At 32.2% G+C, this 23,567-nt stretch overlaps 2 protein-coding genes across 4 annotated transcripts in view; one reads left to right on the forward strand and one right to left on the reverse strand.

Moving 5' to 3' along the window:
* Positions 1 to 5,472: 5,472 nt before the first annotated feature.
* On the forward strand, positions 5,473 to 19,681 carry LOC118195280 (uncharacterized). The gene is made up of 2 exons (XM_035366562.2): positions 5,473 to 5,610; positions 16,291 to 19,681. The coding sequence occupies exon 2, from the start codon at positions 16,291 to 16,293 to the stop codon at positions 17,503 to 17,505; it is 1,215 nt and encodes a 404-aa protein (XP_035222453.2). The 5' UTR covers positions 5,473 to 5,610; the 3' UTR covers positions 17,506 to 19,681.
* A 1,724-nt stretch (positions 19,682 to 21,405) lies between these two features.
* The window catches only part of LOC118195278 (sodium-coupled monocarboxylate transporter 2-like), a 53,156-nt gene continuing 50,994 nt past the window's right edge, over positions 21,406 to 23,567 (reverse strand). For all 3 annotated transcript variants that reach the window (XM_035366561.2, XM_035366559.2, XM_035366560.2), the window contains 2 exons: positions 23,210 to 23,292; positions 21,406 to 21,732 (listed from right to left, as the gene is read on the reverse strand). In XM_035366561.2, coding sequence (XP_035222452.1) covers positions 21,571 to 21,732; positions 23,210 to 23,292 — 245 coding nt within the window. In that variant the 3' untranslated portion in view covers positions 21,406 to 21,570. The remainder of the gene's footprint in view (positions 21,733 to 23,209; positions 23,293 to 23,567) is intronic.

Genomic DNA, 23,567 nt, shown 5'->3' on the forward strand with positions numbered 1-23,567 from the left:
TATCGCAACCAGGTTGGCGCGATTTGTAAGTTTGAGTAAAAAAGTATGAATAGAAAGAAAATGTACATTTATTAATTACAGATAATTTTTAATACAGTTTTTATATTATTTTGTTTTAAAATATAAAATAGTAATTAAACCCTTCCGGTTTCGAATTTGAATAAGTTGCAGAATTATTTTTTCGGCTGAAATCTTTTGGCTATTGCTTTTAGCACTGATTGAAAACCGTCTTCGCCATTAACAGCTTGAGCTTGGTGCCATATAAATTCGATAAGCTATGAGTCAAGATGATGACGGCTTTAACAATCTATAACAGTTTCGTCAGCAATTCCCATCTCTTCTGCACAAAATTTAATTGAGGTTAACTCTTTACACCAACAATAAATGAAGCGCACCGCTGTCACAAATGAAATTCGGCTACCTTTAAACCAATTTCCGGTTCTCACACCCAAATGTTGATTGCACTCTTCGACGTAAACTACGTATAACACGTAGGGTTGCCGTAAGTAGGGTCGCCAAATTTGGAGATTTATGCGAATTTTGGCCTGGTACCGATTTAGTTTTATTTTATGGATATAAAATAATGCTTTTATTCAAGTTTGGTGATTTCTCAACATTTTCTATACTTTACCTTGTTTAATTTGTAAAAAATATTCTAAATTTGAATAAATATATACACGTTTTTTTTTTTTTTTTTTTTTTTTTTTTTTTTTCCGATTTTTGGAAAGTAAGGAAGATAATGATCATCTAGCAATGGTGAAAGGTTTGGGAAGAAAAGGTTGAGAACCACTGAGCTTAGTTGCGTATTTAGGATCTTTACACACGTACACCATTTTGCTAATAGATGGCGCCACTGAAATTTGCTTTAAAATGTGGCGCCATTTGAGATAAGTCAATTACCTTCGAATAAGGATGTGACAGATTTGTGCTTTTCTTTTTATATGCTCTCTTTGTTATAAGATAATGTAAATTGCTATTATAACTTCAAGTGCAAACGCCCAAAACAAAAGGGGAGTTTTTGAAATCAAATTAAGCAAAAATGATTGTCACATTCTGCCAAAAAATAAGTAAAACAACCCAACAAACTAGCGTAATTTAATAGTTTCTTTAACTAAATTACAGAAGATTAAAAAAAAAAAAAAAAAAAAAAAAACCATTCTTTAGTTACACAGAAAAATTAGAAAGAAAACTCTGAAAGTAAAACTCAGAATTTGAGCAGGATAAAAAGCACAGAGCTGAATCAGGGTTTAATTTCAAAAATTAGAAGCACTGGAACTAATGCACATAAATAAAATAAATAATGGTTGAAATAATAAAATAACGAATTGTTGAAATAATAAAGTTATTGTAATTAAATAAAACTAAACTAAAAAAGCTCAGTGGTGTAACAGTCCCAATGGGCCAAGGCCTACAGCGCCCGAAATCTGCTTTCTTGACCGTGGGCCTCGGGGCCCTGAACAAGTGATCGGCTTGTCGCAGGGACCCCAGTGTTAGGTCCTCAAGCGAATTTGGTACTCATTTTCATCGACCCAAGTGATGGAAATTAAGACTGAGTCGACCTTGCCCAAACAGGAAATCGAACCCCGTACCTCTGGCTGCTGCAGCGCTATACGCTAGCCACTGCGCCACCGGGCCTCTCAGTTAAGTAAAATTCAGGATCTTGTCTTATTTATGGCTCCGGCTTAATTGCAGTTTCGATCAAAATCTAAGAAATACTGTACTTGTTCTCTAGCTGAATTTAAACCCTGAATATACAATATAATGCACTGTTTCAAGGAGTGATAGAAATAAAGATAATTCTTTTGTCACATAGTAAGGAAAAGAGTAAAATGACTAAAGCGTTACTAAAGAGAATAGAGAAAGTTCTAGAAAGAGTATCACAGTATGTAAGATGACGATATTTTCGATTGGAAGATGATGATAATATTTTCGATGACGATGTTTTTAAACTGCGAAGTTTTTGAACCGCTTTATTTTCGACTACGATATTTTGTACCACAATGTTTTAAAATGACGAAGAATGTGGAAGAAAGTTTTTAAAATTTCAGTGTAGATATCATGCACAAAAGAAACAGAGAAGAGCCCAATACATTCTGACTATGACCCCCAACTGATATAACTCTAGATGTCGACCAGAATGTGACAGTGAACAAAATTTTGAATTCTTCTGAATCTGAGGATTAATATAAGCTGAGAATAAACCGAAAGTACGAGTACCGAAAGTCTGTACATGATACCACTTTAATCCTTCATATTTGGTTATATTGTTCCGAAAGATTTGTAAGTGCTCTTTGCAGTGAGAAGTCAGTAGCATGAAAGTGTCTAAGACATTTAATTGAAGTATGTATTGGAGGCCCGTTATGTATTGGAGGTCATTTAGGAACATAAACAAGGGTTATTTTTTTCTTCTGTATTATAACTCGTGATTAAATTTTTTTAAAAAAAACGATACCGAATAGGCGAAACATGATATGAAATATTTCTTTTGTGATTCACTTTCCTGAAGGAACAATAATTGAAAACTAGTGCTTTATCAGCATAAGCCGTCACTGGTTTTGCTGCCTTTTCTCGAAAATATAATTGTTTAAATGTGAAAGTTTACGAAGTTGTGCAACTTCATCTTTCATAAATAACGGCTTATAAACTTTTATTTTAAGAAATTATGCTGTTGAAAGCTTAGGAAAAGAGACATTTGCATCAATATAGAAGAAGAACCAAACTCTTTCGTTTATAATTTGGATAACTGTGACTAGGGTATCGGCCGAAAACATCGCGGCCAAAAAATCTTGAACAAAAACGTCGCGGAGAAAACAACGCAAGGAGGAATTATCGTAGTGTAAAACATCGTGGGGGAAAAGAAAGCAAAGAGAAAACATCGCTGCTCTAAAACATCTCTAAATATCGTCCTTATTGGTAGAAAATAAAGCAGTTTAAAAACATCGTCGTAGAAAATATCATGGTAAAAAATAAAGTACCTACAACCCATCGCATGACGATAACATCGCACACATGCGATTTTCAGGTTTTAAAAATAAGTGCATATTCGCATAATGATTTGGGAGCGCAAGAAGAAAAAAGTGATATTTTTACTTCTATATTTCATATTTTTGAATGAACTAATAACATTTAGCTGAAGAAGGAAGAAGGAAACTTAAGCAATTGAAAATTAAAAATGAAAAGAAAATTAATGCAACTTATATTACTTAATTTTGAATTTACATAGTTAATTAACAAAGGCTGTTGTAAAATTTTACTGATAATTTTTCATGAAAAATACAGTCTAAAAGTGTTTAGAAAAAGGAAGATAAATAACTGCCTGTGGTTACCTATATAACAAATTGCTTTTTTAATTATCAAATTATTTTCTTTCACGTTTGTTAATCTGTTATTACTTTAGTAAAAAATTATATCTTATTTTGTTTCCCTTTTATTCTTAAAGTGTCATTAACATTTTCCCTCTCTTTCCCTCTTTCCTTCTTGCGCTTCCAAATCATTATGCGAAAATGCATTTAGAACTTTCAAAACCTAAAAAACGGATGTGTGCGATGTTGTCGTCATGCGGTCATTTGTAGGTACTTTATTTTTTATGACGATGTTTTTAAACTGCGAAGTTTTTGAACCGCTTTATTTTCGACTACGATATTTTGTACCACAATGTTTTAAAACTGCGACGTTTTCTCTTTGCTTTCTTTTCTCCCACGATGTTTTGTACCACGACGTTTTCGCCTTACGTTGTTTTCTCTACATTTCAGTGCTCTTCTGTTACGCGGAAAGCTGCTTCTACCAACTTCGCATTATCGTACTGCTAAATGCAAAGGTAAAAGTGGTGTTTCCGTGTAAGAGGAGTACCAACTAATCTATCCGAAATAAACAAACCGACTCTGTCATTTTCTCCTTAAAACTATACTTTTATTGGGTTATTTTACCGAGACACGATCGACTAAACCAACCCCCACAACTCGTGTAGTAATATATCTAATTACAAAAGACAGAAAATTGCTCAATAGTTTCATGTAACATGTTATTTTGAATGTCGCATCCTATATTCTGTATTTTAATATTTTTTAGGGCAAAGCTAAATGCATTTATTAAGCTCCAGTAAATCATACTTGTTCATTTCGTTTATTCCTTATGCCGATGCAAAATTGTATTGTCATAAATCGTAAACCTAATAAAATAAAAATAATTTCTTGAAACGTTTGGGGCTCATGAATCAGTTACGAAAAGACTTTGAATTATCAAGAAGTTGTTTATTTATTTAGATGTAAAATCTTATGTCCTTAAAACAGCCTTCCTTTCACACTACTGTTTCATCTAAATATATTTTAAGTTTATACCACTTTAAATAAACATGAAACTAGAATTTAAGATACTTATGTCTGAAGTTTAGCTAAATCTTAATGGACAAATTTTATGAATATTTTTCCGTTTATCAATGATTATGATAGCATTTTATGGAATAACATTTTATGAAAATGCTACTTCTTTGATTCAGGCTAAATTTTAATTTTATTTTTCTTCGGTATTTAAACTTTTGAGACGAGTGGTATATTAATGCCTATTTAAATGAAACGGAAATTAAAATTATAGGGTACCACTTAATTAATTAATTTAAACTTGGTTTCTAGTGAAAATATCAGCCGCTTATCGCTCCGGCTACTAAATCAACTAAGAAGAAGATTTAAACAAACTTCTGTTTTAAAACTTTGAACTTAACAAATGCACGGCTTTTGCATACTGAATATTGTCCGCAGCTTGCGAAATTCGAGTAGCATAAAATGAAACATAAAGTTTAAAGTATATGAACTCTGGAAATTTTCAGAGCAGAAGACTATCAAGTACTGCCTCACCTAATCTAATTGCGCGAGTAATTCGGTCAGCAAAGTCTGACACCGGCCTAAATTAGCTTACAAACCTGGGTTAGGAAATAGCGCAAAGGTCAGCTTCGCGGCAAAACCTTCCCTGTTAAACTTTCGAGAGTTCTGTTCTTATATGCACCTATATAATTTGTATCCTGGTGAGAGATGAGGAAAAGTTGAAGTGATAGCATAGACCCAATAAGAAGATAATACATAAATTAGTTAACAAAAACCTTACAAAACAATTTTGTGGGGATGATTCACTATTGTACTCAGTATTTCAGTATATCTTATTTACATTTTAAATATATGGGATCGGGGAATCTCCAAATCAGGTGGACCAAGAAAATTCTCCAGCTACACAAAAGAAGCAGTAGAAAGAGTTAAATGTTCTTAACTCTAACGTACCATCATCAGGTTTTTACCTATATACCAATTATTGACCGACTCTACGTATGCGCAAAGACTTATTAATATTTGAGCGGAAACAGTGATTCATACTAAAAACGTAAATTCCAATGTCATTATCAGGATGTTTACTTCCTGTAAATCGCAGACGAAAACATGGTGAGGAGAGGAAGTCGGATGGAAACTAGTCATCGGACATCATATATACATGCCAGTACCTCACATTCGTGACCAAAGTCATGCTGAGAGACGCGAACAGTTGCGGAACTCAAATAATTTGCATTGCGGTGGCAGTTCTATCACTCATAGTTTGCCGGTGGATGAGTAACAAGGATCTAGAGAGGTAATTTCAATGAAAGGTGAAATATAAGCTTGTATTTAACGTTTGCTCGTAAAGTCAAGCTGAGCTGAAGAATGATTAAATGAGGATGTAAATATATAAATTATAATTTTGCTTGATTAATCAAGCTTATTTTAAAGTCGTACAATTGGCAATTTTGCATTATGTACCTAAAACAATGTAAGATGATTATTTTTTACATAAATCTATATTTAAATGTTTTGCAAATTCAAAAGCAGTTAATGGTAGAATCGTTAAATTTTTTACTTTAAAGCCGTACTTCAGTGAAATTGAAAATGATTTAATGCTTTATTGAATAATGCTAGTATAACCAAGTCTAAGGTGAAAACTCAATAATTATAAAACAAACAAAACAGATTTTAGGGAATCTGAAACACACGAGCTTCTTAATTTTATGTTTTTTGGAAATAATTGACAGAATTTCCTGAAAGTATTAAAGAATACCAACATGCAGGTCATTGAACGTCGCAAGCGGAACTGAATTCTATGTATTGTAGAGTTAAGTTGGAACACGTACGTAAATTAGAATTTTGAAAGCTTGTTGACTGAAAAGAATTCCTCTGTTTTTTCCATATAATTGTATAAATTTTATGCTTGGCATGACTGTTTTTAAATGCACATTTGCTCTTTACAATACAACGGAATTATTGAATGTATTTGCTGCATGTAGCCCACATAATTAAATGGTAAACGCTTTCACAGCGAGTTTTTAAAACGATTATAGTAGTTTGATCAAATTTTACGACTTGATATGTAGATCTATAGATATATATATAAGAGTCTTAAAATAAGTCTCAAAAAAGTCGTAAATATTAATCCTTCATTTTTCATGTATATACATATGTATGTATATATGTATCAGTAGTGGGCGCAGCCCGACCATATGTATATATCTATATGTACACGAAATGAAGGGTTAATATGTATCGGTTTGTTCCCACACATTGTTTAGAAATTAAAGATAATATGAAATTTCGCGCCGAAATAAAATATCAAGTTAAGAAGTATCATCGAAAAACTTTAATATAAATTCTAATTCTAGTAGAAAGGCTTATTTCTTCTTATGATTTGTAAGTATTTCTCAAGTCTTTTGTACTAGGAGTTTCAAATACTTATGCTTTGATATGATAATGCTTTTATTATGTTTATTATGTTGTTATACATATTTATTAGGGTATAAACTTCATGTAATAATTAAGTTTTTTCAGCCTGTTTAATATTTTCAGAATATAGTCTTCCAGGAAACATAGAGTATATTTGAAAATTTCAATTATGTTGGTACCGTTAAAAGAGAAGTTTAGTAAGTTTCTTCCTAGGAAACAGATCTTAAGATAATTATTGATACGCGTTGAGGTAATCTTTTAAATTTAGATTGAAATAGAAGTCCGCTTTAAAACGGAAAGTTAATATCAAGTAAAATAAAGGTAAAGATCAAATTTCAAGAAAATATTTTATCTATCTATTTAGTGCCTTTATAAAAAGTGCAATAAGCCATCATGTATTAATATTCCAGTTCATCATTAGAACAAAAGCATCATAGCAAGTAAGAGGAAGCAATAAAAATGCTTGCAGAATGTTAATGAATTTTACAGCAAAGTTAAATGAAATCAGAAATTTAATTGCTTACTAAACATTGCGCAGAAAAGAGAAGTTTTTAAGGGAAAGGAAAGTAGAAAATAAGGCAATACCTTTGCCTGCATTCGAGCACGAACCTTTGAATATTCTCTTAGTATGCTAACTTTTACACCAGAAGCCCACGAGACAGAAATGCTTTTAATTTCTTCAAAGCAACTACCATTAACTAGATTTAATGAAACTGCTTGTTCTAATTAGTTCAAATATCAAAGCTCCAAAAATATATTCAAAAATATTTTCACAAATATTTCTGTACGTTTCAGCAAATATCCAAACTTATTCTCATCCAAACAATAACTAAGTAATAGGATGTAGGTATTCTAATTACAGTTCAAAATTACGTTAAATAACGCAGTGTCGGGTAAGTTATGGTGTGTTGCTCAGATGCTTAGACCAACTGCTTGTTCAGCGCTTCCTAATTTCAGACATGTGTTTATAAATACATAATGAATGAATGTGAAACTGAAAGTGTTCAAAGTATTGGGACAAAAGTGTCGTTGCCTTGAGTTAGTGGCTTCTTTTTATTTTTGTGAATGGAATAGTAAATCTCGTTATTAACTAACAAAGCTTAGGTCAACTAACAAAGCTTGTGCACTTTTATAAATGCTCCATTTGCTCAAAATCTAAATTTCTTTGAAAAAGTTTCTGTTTCAAAAATTCTTTGAGTTCTTTGATAAAGCTTGAAAAGGTTTAAAAAAATAAAAATAAAAATAAATTGTTTTACACTTTTTTGTTTTTTCTGTCATGTTCTAAATTGCACCACAGCTTTTACTTCTTAGGAATAGGGATTCACTCCTTAAACTACACTCTTTAATAGTTTTTAGATATATATATATATATATATATATATATGAATTCAAAATAATTGTAAAAACGCCGAAAACATTCATATCAAATGCATTAATCCTTACTTTTATATGAGTTAATAAAACGCCAAGGACAATAGTACTGTATCAAGAATAATTAATTTAGATACTTTTTATTCCGAAAAAAAAATTGGTATAAAATACAGTTTTGGTGTTTGTACTGAATTCTGCTAGATAACGAAACAAAAATTTGCATATTTTTGTCTTAATATCAAAATGCTAAGTAGAAATAGTTTTACAATGCATATAAATTCAGTACTCTATTAAATTAGAAGAAACTCTTGTGGCGTAATGGTTACCACATCTTGCCAGAGTCTAATTATCTCCTAAACCCATAAGACCCAGGCCAAGGCTCGAGTTTTAGAGCCACTAAGTCAAACTTTAATTTCTCATTAACATTGATTTTTCTTGTGAAACCTAGGAAAATTATGGTTGGGAGTCCCTAAAAGGATCTTTGCACCTAGAGCGTCATAATGGGGCTCTGCATTTATTTGGAAACTAGAAGATCGCTAGTTAGATTCTCAGCAACAACCTAATTGATTTTCATACGTCCCACTTCAAAAACGCTTATAATCTATACAGTGTTATTTTTGCACAAATTGTTTTTTACTTAATTATATTTAAATTACTTTGCGTATCTCAGATAGACATCAACATTAATGGTACATGGGAAAATATAATTTTGCGTTTGTAGCGATAAGCCTTATAAGTTTTCGAAGTTATAAATCTTTTGTTTTTCTCCTGGAGCTCCCAAAACGAAATATTAAATTTCAAGCTTAAGTGTTTTTAAAACTTAAGTTATTAAATACAGATATTTTAGTTCCGGTCAGGTTACCTTTTGGTGAAATAAAGTGCATATCTGAGACTTCAGTGTTAAGTAAGTAAAAATAACTGTAGTAAACATATTTATTAATGTGCATGCGATTATATATTTCGTGCGGAACCTAACTTCTTCAACGCTAAATTCAGGTTCCTTGTAGAAAGTCGGGCAACTACGTCTTAAGTTTTCTAGTGAATAACAGAACTTAACAGCTTATACGGCTCGTTTAATTACAGAGCAAGTTACCGCTTCTTGCAGGATTAATAGAATATAAAAGTCAAAATTTCGTAATTCAAATAGGCAATTGGCAAGGCAAAGTCATATTATAATTTTTGGCTCAGGTCATCAAATCACTCGAGCAAACGCGTCAAAAAGAGGCTAAAGCCGATTCGAGTAATTCTAGAAATTAGGCAAAAATAGTTGTCAGATGGTCAGCGTAGCTAATAAAAGCTCTACTCTATCTTCAAGAAATCTGTATACTTGTGAACTAATCTCTCTCTTAAAGGAAGCCCACGAAAGTAGAAGTGACATTAAAGATAAAAACAGTAAGATAATGCATTAATAATCATAAACCCTGCAATTTAACAAGCGAATCTTTATTACTCAATGTACAGTTAATTTCCGATAATTTGGTAGCCAGGTAATCAGACTCTTGTATATCCACGTTAGTTAATCACGCCAGGTAATCAGACTCTTGTATATCCGACAGAAGTACTTTCTAACAACGTTATCTTGATGTAATCGGAAACTCCGCATTCGGTGTACGCCGAAAACATCGCCTTCGAGAATATCGTGGTAAAAAATAAAGTACCTACAAATCTTCGTCGCAGATATATTTGTTCAGGCTTTAAAAGCTGCCAATGTAGTATATTCGCATAATGATTCGTGAGCGCAAGAAGGTATGAGGGATATTTTTGCCTCTATATTTCATATTTTCGAATTAATTAATAGTTTTTTACTAAAAAAAAGCAAGAAAGAATCTTATGCATTAAAAAACTGAAAATGAGTATGAATTTAATGCTACGTAAAGCAGCTAACAGAGTTTTAAATTTATGTACTTAGCTATTAAAAATCATTATTTAATTAATCTTTCATAAAATTCTACTGGCAGTTTTTCATGAATAATATAATCTAGAAAAGAAAAAAAAAAAAAAAAAAAAAAAGAAGAAGAAGAAGATCCGTAATTGCATGAGGTTTTCCATATTAAAACTATTTAATTAATCAACAAATTGTAAAAATATTTTCATTCACTTAGCTAGTCGGATATTGTTTTGGCAAAAATTAACTCTTGTTTTGTTTCAGTTTATTTTTTCTTAACGTGTCATTAGCATCTCCCTGTTAACCGCTTACATGTTGATTCGTTAGCTATGACGAAACATGGCAGAGCTGCTACAGAATATTTCCGTAGGAGATTTGGATTTATTCTGTTATGTCAAAGCGCACTAGGTCTGTCTGCCCAAGGGGATGTATGCATTTCTGGAGCCCTTTCCTAGGAATTGGCTCGCATTCCATATTACACTTTAGGAAACCCACAAAAAAAAATCTCATGCAGCCAGATCGTTCACCGGATCTAACTAGCAGGGTTTAGCAATTTTATCGCTCGGTAGGTAGTATTAACGGAAAATAGCTTGTTTTTATATAAGTCACTGTGATGATTCAAATTTAAAATAATGTGCATAAAATTTAAACGCAGATTTTTTTCAGAAATAATATGTTATTGCAGTGAATTCTCTTGGCGACTATGTCCCTATGACGACCAAAGTTTCTGAGAACATAAATAAACGTAGGTATTAAGCATTACTTATGTAAAATGACAACATTCGCAGAAGATTAAAACAGTATGGAATCTTGAATGGTCGCTTTAAAGAGATTTCTTTATATTTAACTTTGTATTTAGATCATTTTACCTAACTTTACCAATTAGGTATTGTTTTTATCTTACTTTAGAAAATACATTTAATTTTTTGAATATTTTTATTTGTGGCGGCATCTTCTGAAAATTATCAGCATATTTATAAATATATCATATAAAACACCTGTAAGCAACGATATTATACGTCGCCTCTCTAAGATTGCTAACTCTAGAGGTGATCCAAATCATCTGGAACCGTAGGTAGTGTCTTAGAGATATTTCAATGTAATTTCTTTCTTTAATTAGATTTCTTATATTTATGAAAAAGGCCATCCCCCTCTGGGTAGACAGTACTCAAGTAATTAATAATTACGAATAAATCAATTTTCTATAAAACTGCGGTTGTCATTTTTTATCCGTAGTTGACTAGAATTTTAATTTCTTAGTTCATAATAATAAACAAGTGCAAAAAGATGCGCTTATGTGAATAATTGTGAGCTATATTATTACTTAAGGCAGAAAACGATTTCTATCAAACTACACCACTATTAACAACACTGATCGCTTGTATGATTCCTTTGTAGAGTCATTAGGTTATTTTGAAGTAGGAAACATGATAAAATAAGCAGTGCCCTCGCCGGGACTAGAACCACGCTCCTCTCGAATATGTGTCGAGCGTGCGAACCACTACACCACAAAGGCATGTTAAGGAGACGGGAGAAATACCTTATATATTTCCCCTTTTAAAGGGCGACTGGGGATAAGGGTACTCAATCGCCAAATCCTGGTGGTGGAGAATCGTCATCCACCACCTTTTTGTTCAGGCACCTCTGTAGAGGCATTAGGTAATTTTTAAAAGCAGTAGACATGAAAAATAAGCAATACCCTAGCCAGGACTTGAACCCCGGACCTCTTGAATACGCGTCGAGCGTGCTGACCACTACACCCCGAAGGCATGTTAAGAAGGCGGGAGAAAAACCTTATATCTTTATCCCACAGAAGTAATTGCATTGCAAAATATTTTCGTCACCTTATACTTCATTGGGAAAAAATGGCTTCTCTATCTCTCTCCCGTCATAAAAAAATTCTGCAATATTTATCACATCTGCATGTAATAAATGGAACAAAATACTGCATACAAATTTATAATGTTATGAAAGATATCATTTTTCACATTTCGATATGTGTTCTCATAAATATTCGTGCAAGACTTAATTAATTTTGGATTGTGGTTTGTTTACTTATTAGGTTTTTTGATGCTAGAGACGTGAAAAATGAGCAATGCCCTCCTCGGGACTCAAACCTGAACCTCTCCAATAGGCGCCGAGTGTGCTACAGTTACACCAGGAAGTGATGCTGGAAGGAGGGAGAAAATACCTTATAGGTTCATGTAATACATTTATGGTTGCATATACTCGAGTCACATGCATTTTCGGAGTACTGGAGGGCTCAGATTTCTTCTTTTACTTCATTTTATTGCTGCTTAAGCGTAATTTTACTTCATTTTATTGCTGCTTAAGCGTTTTATTGCTTAAGCGTAATTTTATGCAAAGAGATGTGACGATTATGTGAATATGTGAGAAGTTGTATATAGGTATATATTCATTTTAGTAACATTCATGAATATATAGTGATCCCGTGACACAAATATTTTAATGCTTGCTACATATTAGCGCAGCGTTTCTCAAACTATGGAGTCGCATAAACTTAATTCCGATATGCGAATTTAAAGAAATTACATCAATGAGATATTTAAAGAAATTAAACTAATTGACATTAATGAGATTAATCATCTGTCATGTTAGGACCAAAAGGAACTGAGCTATTGAATGATTCAAACTTAAAATCTGAGTTTCCACAAAATGCTTCACTGAATTCTGGATCGGAGAGCTTGCTGAATTCCGGATTGTGGGAACTAAATTTCCCCCAATTTCTAAAATTACCTTAAATGTTCTTGTGCCATTCAGCATTTATAGACCATTATTTATCATTTCAGGTCTTGTGCCACCATCTGTACCTGATTATTATAGCACATCCTTAATATAACTCTATGCCTAACATGTACCATAATAGTGAAAAGTGTTCCGCTTAGTCTCAGCAGTCCCCTCCATGCACCTTCTTTCCATGTTCTGGTCCTTATTCAATGTTCCTTGTTTAGCGTGGCCAATTCCCGGAGGACACAATACTAAGCTCTTTATTTATATTTATTTATGTATTTAATTCCATCGACAGGATCCAACAGGCTGAAAAGTACCTAACCCAAAGGGCCAGCCGTTCCGTCGATGGCGAAAAGAAAGAAAGGTCTTGTGCCATTCAGCATTTAAAGATTCAGCACTTTTGTGAAACGACTTATTCAGCTTCAACGTTCATCAAATTCCAAATTCGTTCAGTGCTGAAAAATGTTGATGATGCTTTGCGTCAAGCAACGTCGCCAAATATCGCACCAAGATTTAATTTGTTATGCAGCAAAAAACGAGTACGTCTCTCTTAGTAAAACTTGATTTGCTTTCATTAATTTTTGTATACTTGAAACAAATCCTAAAACTATTATTTTTCATATGCGTATTGTTTACCAAAAAATAAATTATAGTGCGAAAATATTTGTATTTATATCTTTGTTCTGTATTTAATACTTGGGATTGCGAAAAAAACTCGATTGTAAAAATGGGTCATGGATGAAAAAAGTTTGAGAAGTATTAGTGCATATTTCAGATTGAAAATACGTTAACTCTGTTAATATATATCATCAATATATAAGGTATTCCTCCCACCTTCCTAGCATGCCTTCCTGGTGTAGTGGTTCTGCACGCTGGGCCGGTATTTCCAGAGGTCCGTGGTTCGATTCCTGGAGAAGGCGTTGCTAATTTTTCATCTTGCCTGCTTCCTAATGTCTTTACAGTGGCGCCCGAACTAAAAGGGTGGTGGATGATAATTTCTCCCTCCCCCAGGATTTGGCGATTGGGTCCTCTAAAAACCTCAGTCACCCTTTAAAAGGGGGAGTATATAAGGTATTTCTCCCACCTTCTTGGCGTGTCTTCGTCGTGTAGTGGTTCTGCACACTAGGCCGGTATTCCAGAGGTTCGTGATTCGATTCCCGGCGAAGGCGATTGCTAATTTTTCATCTCTCCTACTTCCAAAATGCTTAATGTCTCTATAAATATATTAAGCATCTTTACGATATAGGAATTAGAATTAAGTGAAATTTACTCATGATTCTATAACCTTTTATGTTCAGCAAAAAATGAAAATTTTGCATGCAGTGCAAAAACAGGTGTAATGAGCGTAATTTTGGAGACTTTTACAATAAAACTCAGTTCATTATAATATCTATAAATATGCGAATATTAATTAGACAAAATGCAAAACCTCTGCACAGATTAAACAAAACTGATCAACCGGCAGACATTTAGGACATTTAGGTCATTAGACATTTAGGACTAACATTAATGTAAAAAAAATAATAATAATTGACTAGTTCCCGAACGGTAAAATCGCTGAACACTGGTAGTTAGACCCGGTGAACGAGCTAGCTGCATGAGTCCTTTTGTGGTTTTTCTAATGTGTAATATGGATACCAGTTAGTTTTTGAAAAAGTGCTCCAAAAATGCATCCCTTCACTTAAACAGACAGCCCTAGTGTACTTTGCCATAATTAAACAAATCCATATCTTCTAATGTAGCTACCACCTGACATGTTTCGTGATAACTAACGAATCAACATTCAAACGGTTTCCTGCACGTTGTACATGAAAATAATTAATGAACCTTTAAGAAGACAAATAAACTAAAATAAAACAAGATTTAATTTTTACTAAAAGAATATGCAGATAACAGTGAAAGGAAATCCTTTGCGCTCATAAATTTAAATATACATTTAAAAATTTTAAGGCCTTAAAAACACATGTCAGCGATGCTATCGTTATGCGCAGATTTGTAGGTTCTTTACTTTGTATCATGATATTTTGGACAACGATGTTTTAAAGTGAGATATTTTTTAACAATCTTATTTTTGACGACGGTGTTCTATACCACGATATTTTAGAACTGCCATGTTTCTCCTTGCTTTCTTTTCTCCCACGATGTGTTATACGACGCCGTTTTCGCCTTGCGTTGTTTCCTCTACGACGTTTGCGTTCCCTATGTTTTCGCCTATAACCATTTCATGCAGGGTAGCATCATTTTGCTGAGTGTTATGAGGCTATGAGGCAAAATTCTGGCTAAGACGAAGCAATATATTATTCATATATATATTGGCAGTCCTTTTGATTATACACTCTGAACTACTGGACTCAATCCAAAGTTTTCCTTCGAAAACATTTCTAGTCATTCGCTTTGAAGACGAAATTTTCTTAATGGATAAACAATGAAGAAGTTACGAGTTTTAAAGTCTGTTCAGTGATATTTTGTCAAACAGGCAGATTTTCGAACTATGAAAACTTATCATGCAACAGCAATAAAATATATTCCAGAACATAAATTGGTTAAGAATGATTTATTATGCGTAGTATGTAGATTATGCTTTAATACGCTTTCAGCCATTAAAAGTATTTGTATAGAGTTATTCTAGACAGAGATTAATTGTAAGTTTTACATTCTTACGATAAGTTAAATTACATATTATCTTGATTATCAACATATCTTGATATGTAGCAGTATCCGGTATATATGATTATTCGGCATTATTAGTGTCAGAAACTTACCAGATTATCAAACCTTTATTGTACTATCAGCAGTATAGTATTGTTCATAATACTAAAAAAGTACTTCTAGAGCTATAAAAGCTCTTATGAGTATGAAATATTTCTTTTATTTCTAGTTGTATTTTAGAGGATACCTTAAGTTTTGATATTGGTGTTAACATTTTAATGGCTTTACTGACTTTAATGGCTTTAAAACGTACTTTTCAGCTCTAAAGTTTCTGATCTTTACGTTAAGCCACGCACTTATTAAGTTTTCCAGAGCAGCAGATTCAAGCTATTAAATGCGTGTATAATATTAATTAAGGTTACGGGGCCACAAGATCTGCTCTTCCCGACCAGAAATCTTTGAACAGGTGACGTCATTGACTTATAGTCTGCAGAAAAGCAATTATTCCCCACTCCTTCCGTTTCTCCTTCCAAGTGACTCGAGAGTTGGAAGGAGCATTGCCTTGTTTGTCTGCTGATCTTGAACCTAGGTATATGTATTTAAGTACCTGGGATATCGTTACTCAGAGCATTTTTAAATCATAGTCTAATGATGAGAAAGTTTACAATCTAGACTCAACGTTAACATAAAGTAGCATGTTTCTTTCATTACCCTGATCTATTTAATTTTATATTATGGATATAGTAAATCTTCTATAATATATCACATGTATAACAGATAAATAAAAAGCGTTATTTTGTTTCTTCCGTCTTGGCCCAGTATATAAATTTTACTGTTTATTTCCCATGCGTATTTCTTTTTTTGTAAATCTTTGCTTGAAATTGAAGTTTTTCAACCTTACAGATGAAAGCATTCTTACTTTGTGTGATGGTCCTGTTTGGAGCTGCCTGTTCATTTTTTTATGATGTTTCCGAGGAGTGTATAGTTGAAGACGAAAATTTAAACTGCATCTGCCACAATCGTGAAAGCTTCACATTAAGCGCCTCCTTGCTCTTCGATATCAGACATATAACTGTCAAAGGCTGTGGCACAGTTGATGTTCCATTCGGTGCTCTGAATTATCTACAGTTGAAAACATTTCAAGTTTTAGATGTCGAAATCCTGGTTATTAACCCCTTCGCTTTTATGGAAGTTAAAGCAATTAATTTCTTTAGGATATCAGATGTCACTAAGTTTAGTTTGAAAGAACATGGTTTTATAGGATTGCTTAACGTCAATGAACTAATCTTTAATAATATTACAGCCCCAGAACTATCGCCGTACTCTTTAGGTTTCGTATCTAACATACAACATTTCCTCATTGAAAATTCTCGCTTTGCTCATTTGGGTAATTTCTCTTTTGTTCTCACAAATGTTTCTACATTTAAAATTATTAATACTAAATTTCAAGAACTAAGAAACAACACTTTTAAAATAATAAATTCAGAAGAAGTAGTTTTTGAAAACTGCTATTTTAAAAACACTAACCAAATGAGCTTTTCGCTGTCTGACATAAACACAATTAAATTTCAAAGCTGTGAGTTTGGAATCGTATCCAACTCAGCAGTTGTAACTAATGACGCAGAAACTTTCATTTTTAAGAATTGTTCCATAGATAGATTAGAAAGAGGAGCATTTGAATTCTTAGAAGTTTCAGAAAAACTTATTTTCACTTATAACAAGATCAAAATGGAAAATGCTTGTGCAGTTCTGCCGAGTGTAATAAGCAACATATCGATGAACTTAAATGTAGAAGATTGTTGCAATAGTTTTCAGTGTTGCAACTGTGCTAATTTTTGGATATTGTCTTCAGAATATTCTCCAGTTGATGATGTCCTTCTTCAGCAAAGAAATTGCATTGATGACATGTCTATGAACGATATTACTTCCTTTCACACTAATGACACCTCAATTAAATGCATAGATTTTGAATTAAAGTCTGTTCAACATAAGGCAGAATTTCCATCTAAAAAAGCATCAGTTTATAAATCAAAGGGACTTAGCTTGAACTCGTCAGTGACAAATTTATTTACGCATTTACTTTTGTTCTTTATTTCACTAAGATACTTCATAACGTGAATAACCTTAAAACTTATAGAAAGTTTCAAGTGTGTAAAATTTAGTGCTTATTTTTGTGCTCTTAAAACAGGTAAAAAAGTGTTTTTATCATCACTAAATATCCATTTTTACTGCTAACGAAGGCAATGAGCTTATATGTCTATGTCTGTATTTAAGATGAAATGTGTTTTATTAATATTTTCAGTACGATTATATCAGGACTGTTAAAAATATTTGAAATGTCATATAAATCACGCAGGTAGTGTTTTATAAATACGTGTATAAAATTACAGCTTTGTGGTAATTCTGTAATTATAAATCTTTATGGTTTACACGAAATCTGAAATTCACTCTCAATATGTATATCTACGTAAGATGCTTCAGAAACGTTTCATGTCTAAAGTTTCTTGATTCAGAAATATCCAAAAACGAAAATATTTTCAAACTGCAAAATCCATGAATTTTGGACAAGAAATGGGTTAAAAATTGACTCAGTTTTCTTATATAATAACTTCGATGTTTATTTTTAATATTCTGCTATAATGTTTTCTTTCATAAGTTAATGTTAAGAGTATCTGAAATAAAGTTTTTTTCGCACTGAGTGATATGTATATGACATTGAATAAAGTTATATTTATGATACTGAACAAAATATCTCAAGTCTCATTTAAAATGGAAGAATTTTAAGTACGTGAATTGTGTTTATACATTTGGAATCATTCCCAAAAATATATTTATGTATTCACTTTTCTGTAACTCACTAATACTGTATTTGGCGGCATATAAGACGCACATTTTTTCCTAAATTTGGTCTCAAAAAAGTTACCTGCGTCTTATACGTGAAGGACACAGTCTTAAACGCGAAGGTAATTGCATTCAATAATTGTTTATTTGGCTTTTACGAAACGTGAGAACTAAAAGAAACCACGTTATTGAAACTTTTTTTCCTTGTGTGTGGCTGTCTAAATAAGAGTGCGTCTTATGTGCCAGTGCGTCTTATATGCCGTCAAATACGGTAAGTGACGTGATTTCTATGTAAATACAAAGTGCGTCTACAAAGTTTTAGGACAAAATTCGAGCAAAATCAAAGACTAGTGAAAAAAAACATTTTTATTTCAGTATGCAATCCATGCAAGTCTGAACAATACTACTTGATTCCCTCGTAGAACTCACATTTTTATAATACTGTAATTCTCTGATTACTGTTTTCTGAATTTCTGCAGTGCTATTGAAATATTGACCTGTGAGATAAGCGTGTGTTTAGGGTATGTAAAGTAGATTTTAAAAGACAAATCTTGGGAATAAAGGTTTTGATCGAGGTAGCTCACTATTTTCATTGCTAGAAACTGCTTGACGAAATGAGATTGTCTGGCAGTACATTATGTCTTCGTAAAATATGGAGTTCACCGCCTAGCTCTCGGCAGCAAGTTTCTTGGGAATTATTCCTTTCCAATCGCATCAGTTATCAACATGGGTTTACTCGATTATTGCTGAAAACCGACGTTTTTGTGGTAGTAGTAAACTTTCTCCAAACAACCCATTCATACGATTGCCGTTTTACTTTAGCTTCATGTGCAAAGCACCAAATTTGATTTTCAGTCACAGTTTGTTAAAAAAAAAAATCAGGATTAATGTCTGCCGTTTGGATTAAATCAGAAAATGTAGAAATTTGATCTTCTTTCTGTTCTGCAGTCACTGTGCAAGGGTCAAAACAAGAACCTTTTCTTTCCACAATTATCCTAGTTGTCGAACCCTGTTGGTGCTCTCATCATTTCGGAATGCCGAAGGGCAGCTATTTTCCCAGGTTTATCATCAATATCTTCTTGTCCATACCAAAGAAAAGATACTGAATTCTGTGAATGCTTGATCCCGTATACTTTACAAAAAATTTTCAACATATTAGTTGTCATTTCTTCTTCTTTACTGCAAAACGTTATTGCTTCTTTTCTCATCTTCGAGTATATGACAACGGATTTTCCCTGGTGCAAAGCAAATGATTAATTCCTTTGCAAATTTTGTTAACAGTCTAGTAATATTTTAGGAAAAGCAAGTTAAGATGTAATATATACTGCCAATTACCGTTTGGTGGGTTTGCTGGTGTTTGTTTAAAAATTAGTTCTAAAACTTTATTGACACACTGTGTATATAGTGCTTTGTAATTCTATATATGTCATGTAATTAAAAGAACTTGAAGTTTTGTTCGTCCTCTCTTAATTTAAATTAACATAAAAAACATTTCTTTGAAAAAGCTACTCTGTCAGTCTTGAGAGTTATGACGCTACCTAGCCTGTTGTTATTATGAACTGAAACCCTTTTGCAAAAGATAGTCAGGCTCAGCTACTTCCAGTTCTTCAAAATGAACAATCTCAGACCTTCAAAATAAACAAAATTATACGGCTTTCATCAAACTTCATTTTACACATTCGAGTTTACGTATTTCCTTTTCTATTATGGCGTATGTTTGAAATTTATAACTAAAACAAACACCGTTGACATAATCCGCCTTTAATTTGCACAAAAAATCGTGTACAAAGGAAATGTGTACAAAGGAAATCTGATATTCTGAATATGCTGAAGAGAAATTTGGTTTCTATTCCCTGAAATACTGGAAATGTTTGTCATAAAGTTCGGCAGTGTTATTTATGATGAAGTAATTATGTAGAAAGATTTACAAACTGCAATAAAATAAATAAATAAGAGAGTACTGTCCTAGTTAAGGGAACTAGTTAAAAAAACTGAAGGGGACCAGGTCTAAGAAAAGCTTTGAATAATGAAATGTTTTCTCGAAAAATAACGTTATTTTATTGGTCAAATAGCTTCGGCTTTGGTTAAGCAAATTATATAACAGTCACTAAAATCGAAGGTTTGGTTTGTTTTATTTGATTATGACAAAGCACTCAAGGATTACCCTTAGATGGGCGGGATGCCTTCGTAGTGGATTTTTAAGGGAAATGAGCTCGTATACACGTTACACAAGGGAAAAGCCGCAAAAATCCCCATTCAGCCAGCCCATTCGCAAGATTCGAACCTCTGAGCAAACTACCAGTGTTCAGCGCTCGGTTGCTGATGTGCCGCTTTAAAATCTAAGGAAGATGACTTTCTGACACTTAGAATGAGAAAAACAAAGCTAGAAATTTTGATAAATAAAACGGTTATGGATATTTAGAATAAAAATTTCAGCTTTCGTTCAAAAAGTTTTTCCGAACAGACACACACATATATATATATATATATAAATAAAATAAAATAAAATAAAATAAAAATAAAAATAAAAAAAACCCGAAAATTACCATGTTAAAAATAAAAAAGACGTCTAAATATCAGAAACAGAGTCTCGTTGAGTTTTATTGATTGCTGTATAGTTCTACATTCTGAAGTTCTACAACATTAAATTTCTTTTTTCGATAGACGTTTTCATTACTTTGAACTTGATATGGCATGGCTCTTCTTTACTTTCTTATTTTAAAATTCAAGTTACAAATCTTTTACTCCTCGACCTTTTTAGCGTGGTTGTTGTTGCCATTTGATGTCTATGAATTTTTACAGAAAAGTTTTTAACATTTATAGTATTTGTTTGAAAATCTATAATTTCCTTTATTCATCTTTTGAGTTTATTTAAAATTCTCTCACATAAAAGTCGAATTCCTTAAAAGAAAAAATTCTTCGCCTTAAGAAAGTTATTAGTAATAGAATTTTACAAATCTTTTGTTTTACCGTATATATGCACATAATGAGTACGTGTGTACATATAAAGCCCTGCATAAACACTGAATAACATCCCTGTAAAATCAAAAAGCTACAATTTATTTAGTGGAAACATATTCCAAATTTAAGGACGTTTCTTTCCCTTGATACACGTTACGTGCGGTTCATCATTTCCAGTACTGAATTTAATCATTGATCACAGAAAACACAGAGAGATGAAATTAAAGAAATAAAACATTTATTTATAAAACATTTTTTCACTCCAGACAGCTTTTTATATACACAGTTAAATACACTTAAATATTTTTATTATCCCACAAATTTATGTGGTTCAGAATAAAAATATCCGGTTTCTTACCGAATGAAGAAACCTTCATTTAATCAAGAGTTATTCACGTTTTGGCGATACACCCCATCCAAAGATATAGTAGAAAACAGTTCATTGTTTTTCTCTTTATTATTAAAAAGGCTAGGTGCACTTTTTCTCCTTATTTCCGATAATCTAACTAGTGGCAGTGATGATGCTTTGGTCTCTCTTTCAGTCTGAAATACATAAAAGAATTATTCATTGAAGATGAAATTTACTGTTAATACATTTTTACCTGAGCAAAAATTTTAGGTAAGCAGCTATGTAGCTTACTTTATTCGCAAATTTTTTATTAGCGTAATCAGTTATGAGTTTCAGTGTTTTCTAATGGACTGCGAACTTTTATCGGACATAAAGACATAAAAATCCTTTTATAGATTTTTAATAGAAACTTGATGATAAAGAGTACACGAGGAAGATAAAAATAATGAAAATTATAACATATGTTCTAATTTGGTAATTTTCGATAAATGTTTCCATGTTTAATCGCGTGTAAATGCTTTAAGTATTTAGTTACAAGAGATGCCTTTAAAAAAAAAAACTACGTCACCAGCGGTTAGATGATTGATACTACTAGCACTTTCATGGTACTACGATTCTCAGCTAAAAGAGCTGTTTGCTATTTCTAATTTAAGCAAAACTTCAAAATACTTACGAGTTTGAATACACTTTTAATGTAATATGCACTCTAAACTTCTGCTAGCTGAGAACTTGTTTAATTTTTAGCCACTTTATCATACATTTATGTTTCTTATAAAATTCGGAGAAAGCAATTATTTTAAACCAATTATTAGCAATTATTTACAAACATTTTTGGGGAAAGAGCATGCTGCAATGTTTTGTGTCTCCAGATTTTCAATAAATGATCTACATTGCTTTCTGTATTGATAACGAATAATAATAACAAATCATTTTAAATTATATCACACAGCGTATAGCCTCAGTAATAAATGTTGCGACATGTTTAGAATTAAGGCAGAATTGTATCTTGTGGCTCAAGGAGGCTAGAGCATTCTAACTTCTCTGCCAAAGATGGAACCAATACGTCTTTCATATACCGTTGTTACCTTGGATTAAAATTTTACCTTCTAAAGTACTCTTGTAGTTGAAATAACTGGTTGTTATCGCCGGAACAGACATAAAAAAAGAAGATACTTTAGAAGACGAGATTACTAGCCAGTACAAAAATAGTTGAGCGCACTACATGAGACCACAGTTTTCAGTTACACCTTTATTATTATTTCGTAACTAAATTTGTGAATAGAAACTGCATGTGTTTTGGAGTATGCCGTTTAATATTATATTAAATTTAGCAAAAACAGTACATTTCTATTACTTAAAACTGATGACGATTATTGTGTTTTTCACATAATCGTTCCACTTACGTTATGGAAAACAAAAATCTGCAAAAGTATGGAACCTATACACGAAGAGATACAAATTCAATATTTGAAATATCGTGCAGAAGCTAGGAAACTAGAGATTTTAAGTATGTTCTTCATACTTGCATTAAAACATCGAAATTAATCTGCACTAGCTCTTTTTAGTTCATAATTCTCTATAATAATTTAGTGAATAGAATTTAAAGTATAATTTCATAAAAATTACATTTCGTTCAAACTATTAAAAATTAATGCAAAATACATAGCTTACAATTTTCATCTTTGGGTCACATTTCCAGAGATTATAAAAAAAAGGAGTCATCAAATTCTTTTCTATGTCATACTTGTTACTACCTGTAATATAAAACCATAGAAAAAGTTCAGTTGTAAATGCATTTCATTTTAGATACTAAATTGATAAGATTTTTGGGAAAATACAATGAATAGCACAGATTTAGAATCCACTTAGAAAACCAAAAATAGTTTCTGAAATTATAATGACTAACAACAGTCTTTACAATAACAGTAAAGAGTCTGGGCTGTTTATAATTAAAATTCAGCATCTTGCTTTAATTTCTGTATAATACCAAAATCTTATGCCTTTTTTACTCTGCATTACTTTCGTATTA

Source organism: Stegodyphus dumicola, chromosome X1 (genome assembly GCF_044657685.1).
Source record: "Stegodyphus dumicola isolate Sdum_Otavi_A_Nest chromosome X1, ASM4465768v1".
Taxonomy (NCBI): Eukaryota; Metazoa; Arthropoda; class Arachnida; order Araneae; family Eresidae; genus Stegodyphus; species Stegodyphus dumicola.

Excerpts from the sequence above, each read along its gene's own strand:
- LOC118195280 (XM_035366562.2), top strand. The coding sequence starts at position 16,291 with ATGAAAGCATTCTTACTTTGTGTGATGGTCCTGTTTGGAGCTGCCTGT.